This window comes from Bison bison, unplaced genomic scaffold (genome assembly GCF_000754665.1).
Source record: "Bison bison bison isolate TAMUID 2011002044 unplaced genomic scaffold, Bison_UMD1.0 scf7180017858910, whole genome shotgun sequence".
NCBI classification, from domain to species: Eukaryota; Metazoa; Chordata; class Mammalia; order Artiodactyla; family Bovidae; genus Bison; species Bison bison.
Window position 1 is genome coordinate 15,719 of NW_011489482.1, and position 4,855 is coordinate 20,573.

Sequence of the window (4,855 nt, forward strand, 5' to 3'; positions counted from 1 at the left end):
TCGGGACTTCCTCATGGTCCAGTGGTTAGGATTTGATGCTTTCACTGCTGAGGGCACGGGTTCAATCCCTGGTCAGGGAAGTAAGATCCTGCAAGCCCATTGGTGCTGGTGGGGAGGGCGAGAGCGGTAGGGGTGGGAAGAGTTCAGATTGTTTTCGTTTGAGCTCTGTCATTTCCTCATCCGTTCAGGACAAGCTCTCTAAACAGAAACACTTAGACTGTAGTGGTTTCCCACGGGAGTCCTTCCTGCCTTCTCTGCAGGCTGAAGATGGGGTCCCACAGGCTTGGGATTGCAAATGTGTCCTGGCGCCCAGACCCTCCCACGGCCTGCGGCCCTGCTCCTCGGGGGGTACAGGTCTCCCCTGCTCTTCCCGTGGCTTTTCTGCCGCGTGGCCCTGGCTGATTGTGACTGCGCCTGTGTGGCCTGGGAGCGCGCGGCCTCTGTCCACCTGGTCCTTCAAACCCGCCTCCCCTCCTTCCTCTGTGCCGCCTCCTGTCCGTGTTAGACTTGTCTCGGGACACTCACGGTTTCACTTCGTCCCTTCTTGTTCCCACTTTAAGTCGTGGTGGTGCGAACCCTGGAGGGCCTGGGCGTGCCATTCAGCCTCAGCACAGGCTGGGCAAACTCCAGATTTGCACGAAGTGCACAACCCGCCTGCCTCCCAAGATCGCCGGGAGGCCTGCTCGGGGCTTGCCTGTGCCCGTCCCGCGTGTGGGTGGCATCATATCTCCGCGTGCTCCCCTGCAGGCCCACGTGCCGACGGCTCTTGTGTCCTGGCGCCCATGTGCACAGCCGTCTGTTTCTCCAGTGTCCCCTTCCCGTGTTTCATAGAACTTAAACATAAGGCATTTGTCTCAGTCCTTTGGAGGAGTTCCTCCATGTGAAAGCAATGGTTTTCAGGTTTTTTTAGAAAACAATTCTTGAAACTTCTTACAAAAGAAAACATCGTAGGAACCCTCATTCCAAAGCAGTGAACCTGGGGCTGCCTTGCCCAGAACATCGTCAGTGGCCACAAGCCCTCCCTGCCCTGGCTTGGTCCCGTGACCGCTGCACTTGCCTGAAGCCCTGCTCCTGGACCGCCCACCCGCCCTCGTGGCAGGGCCAGGGAGCTGAGCAGTCGTGGGCTTCTGGCCGAGGGCGGAGGGTCCTGGTGGCCACGGCCTGTCCGGCACCACCGGCTTGGTGTGCCTTCTGCGCAGCTTGGTGTTTCCTTGTGAGCAGATCGCATGGTCCATGGTGGGTTTTCTGCTTTCTCTGTGCAACTTGCGACACTGTTGTGGGTGCTGATGGTACTTTGGTGATCAGCCTGCCTTTAAAAACGTTTGAATGGCATTTCTTTTCTTCTCTTGTCCCCTTTTGACTTTTTTTTTCTTTTTAGCTTGCTTGCCTTTTGTTTTAGCAGCTGCAGTATCTCGGAAGAAAAAGCGAAGAATGGGAACCTATAGCCTGGTTCCTAAGAAAAAGACCAAAGTGTTAAAGCAGAGGACGGTGATTGAGATGTTTAAGAGCATAACTCATTCCACGGGGGGTTCCAAGGTAAGGGGTGTGCCAGGCTGTGGGGGGGCCCTCTGCCTCTCTGCTCTGCTCCAGGGCAGCCCCTGCCATGCCCACTGGGAGGAGTCAGGGGGTCCCGACGCTGCGTCTGCCCTCTTCCAGGGTGAGAAGGATCTGAGCGATGGCTCCCTCCATGTGAACGGTGAGAGCCTGGATCTGGACTCGGAGGAGGATGACTCGGAGGAGCTGGACGAGGATGAGGACCAGGGCGGCCCACCAGCAGCTGCGTTCCCTACTGAGGATGGCAGGGCCTCCAAGGATGGCGTGTTGGCGCCTGACTGCAGCCAGAAGGTGGGTGGCATGTACACCCAACCTCAGTCCCGGGCGAGGGGCTGGAGGACATCTGCACTTTTGGGCCCTAAGAAAGCCCTGCTGGCTTCTGGCTGCGGTTCTTGGGTTTCGTCTCCCTTGGGTCTTTGGACCGTCTGTTTTCATCAGAGCAGTGCTTGTCTTTCTGGGCAGTGCTCCCTGGAGTAAATGTCTTGTCTCTAGGCAGTGGAGTAACGGGAACAGTGTCGTCAAGAACTGCTCTGCCAGCTGTGCTGACCAGTGCCTGTGTAGCCTGCCCTTGGCCCTGGCTTGGTGTCCTGGGCTCCTGCCCCGGGTGCAGTCTTCCTGCAAGCCAGGACTCCGTTCTCCCGGAGGGGCGAGTGCCCAGCTGTGACAGGCCTGTGGGGCGGTTATGTGTGCGGGAGTGCTTGACAAGCTCGGGTGTGCCGTGTGGTGGTCCTGGCGGTGCACCGTCCGGGGTGGTGTGAGGGTCCCCACAGGGGCAGCGGGAGCAGACCTGGGCAGAGCGGCTCTTGGTGTTTGGGCCTTCTAGCTGGGGGACGGATGAATTGGAGGAGGAGCAGCAGCCGTGGCTGAGAGTCAGCCAGATGCAGAGCCGTGGTTTTGCCGTCACCGCCATGTGTCAGATCCGTCTGAGGAAACCCTGGGCCATCTTTGCGTGAAACAGATGCCATATTTGACGAGTTACTCTGAACTAAGGGTGGGCAGAGACGATGTGGTGAGTTTCTTGCAGCAGTGACTTTTTGGAAGTGTATGATTTTGTTGATTAGCCTTTTGCACTTTGCAGTAGCCCCGTGGGTATAGATTTTGATGTGTGTAAAGGATTTTCTTCCAGTCTCTGGAGTTCGGGAGTGTCTTATTGTTTAGACACTCAGTCGTATCCAGTTCTGTGCAACCTTATGGACTGCTGCAAGCCAGGCTCTTCTGTCTTCCACTGTCTCCCCGAGTTTGTTCACATTCATGTCTGTGGAGTCGATGGTGCCATCTTATCCTCTGTCGCCCACTTCTCATGTTGCCCTCAGAATTTCCCAGCATCAGGGTCTTTTCCCGTGTGTCGGCTCTGTGCATCAGGTGGCCAAAGTATGGGAGTTTTAGCTTCAGCATCAGTCGTTCCAATGCATATTTGGGATTGATTTCCTTCAGGACTGACTGATCTCCTTGCAGTCCAAGGGACTTTCAAGAGTCTTCTCCAGCACCACAGTTCGAAAGCATCAATTCTTCAGCGCTCAGCCGTCTTGATGGTCCAATGCTCACATCCATACATGACTACGGGGAAAACCATACCTTTGACTTTATGGACCTTTGTCAGCAAAGTGATATCTCTGCTTTTTAATACTCAGCCTAGATTTGTTATAGCTTTTCTTCCAAGGAGTAAGCGTCTTTTAATTCCACGGCTGCAGTCAGCACCCACAGTGATTTGGGAGTTCAAGACAGTAAAGTCTGCCGCTGTTTCCACTTTTCCCCGTCTATTTTCTGTGAAGTGATGGGATCAGGTGCCGTGATCTTAGTTTTAAGCCAGTGTTTTTAGTCTCCTCTTTTACCCTCATCAAGAGACTCTTTAGATCCTCTTTGCTTTCTGCCATTTGAGTGGTATCATCTGCATATCTGAGGTTGTTGATATTTCTCCCAGCATTCTTGATTCTAGCTTGTGAGTCATCTAGCCAAGCACGATGTACTCTGCACATAACTTAAATAAGCAGGATGATGATATACAGCCTTAATGCACTCCTTTCCCAATTTTGCACCAGTCCATTGTCCCATGTCCCGTTCTAACTGTTGCTTCTTGACCTGCTACAGGTTTCTCAGGAGGCAGGTCAGGTGGTCTGGTGTTCCCATCTCTTGAAGAATGTTTCGGTTTCTTGTGATCCAGACAGTCAAAGGCCTTAGTGGAGTCAGTGAGCAGAAGGGGACGGCCCCTTGTCTTTTTCTAGTGTTTGTTAAATTTCAGAATCATCGTAGCCACTTATGCCAGTTCTACTTGTCTAGGAGTTTTGGGGGCAAAATTTTAAATGTTGTCCCAGCCCCTGAGGTGTAATTATTCAAAAATAAATTGGTAGAAAATGCTAACACTAGAGATTTAAAGGAAATTTTAAAATCATTTAAGATATCTTTTGTTATTTTCTCCCTCTCCTGTAGAAGCATAGGAGGAAGCAGTTTCCTAGCCTGTGTGTGTGTGTGTGAGAGAGAGAGAGAGAGAGAGAGAGAGAGAGAGAGAGAAAGTCTCTCAATCATGTCCGACTGTTTGTGACCCTATGGACATAGTCCATGGAATTCTCCAGGCCAAAATGCTGGAGTGGGTAGCCTTTCCCTTCTCCAAGGGATCTTCCCGACCCAGGGACTGAACCCAGGTCTCCCGCATTGCAGGCAGATTCTTTACCAGCTGAGCCACCAGGGAAGCCCTCCTGGCCCCTAGAACGGTATTTGGAGGGTGCGCTCTCAGGCCTGCGTTCGCCGCTGCCCGCAGTGGGATTGGACCCTGGGTACCCAGGCTCCTCCTCGTGGCACCGTGTGCCACTCTGGGCCCTTCAGCAGGTGTTGTCTGCCCCCTGCTCCCCTCCCCGAGCCATTCCCTGGTGTCACAGGGGACACTCGGCAGATCGCCCCTTCGGTGGGACGTGGCGTCACCAGGGCGCTGGCTGCGGTGCGTGGGAAGGCGCGGATTTGCGTCTGCGTGTCCCTGCACCTCCGTGTTTTGTTCCAGGCGGGCCAGGCAGCCCTTGACGGTCATTAGCCATCAGGATTTGTTCTGTGACCCCCTCTCTGCTGGCCTGTGACCTGGGCAGTGTGATGTGAGTGCATTGCTGACCGATGGCTCGAAGGACTCTGCTGTCAGCCTTGGCTGTGATACCAGAGCTCAGGGACACCAGGCTGCTTCTGCGTGATTTCTGGGTTCTGGATTCTAAGTACAACATACAGGCCTTTGTCCTTGGCAATTTTGAATAAGTTGATGTAAGCTAGCTCTTGTTTTTTCATTGCTTTGTATTTTATGTGTAATTGTTTGACTCGTATA

General features: G+C 53.7%; 1 protein-coding gene across 1 annotated transcript in view; it reads left to right on the plus strand.

Annotated features, from left to right (window-relative positions):
• Positions 1-4,855, plus strand: part of EHMT1 (euchromatic histone-lysine N-methyltransferase 1) — a gene marked incomplete at both ends in the record, with an annotated part of 55,829 nt that overhangs the window by 15,515 nt on the left and 35,459 nt on the right. Inside the window, 3 exons of the mRNA XM_010830287.1 lie at positions 1,379-1,536; positions 1,657-2,027; positions 2,378-2,503. Of these exons, the coding sequence (XP_010828589.1) occupies positions 1,379-1,536; positions 1,657-2,027; positions 2,378-2,503 (655 nt within the window). The remainder of the gene's footprint in view (positions 1-1,378; positions 1,537-1,656; positions 2,028-2,377; positions 2,504-4,855) is intronic.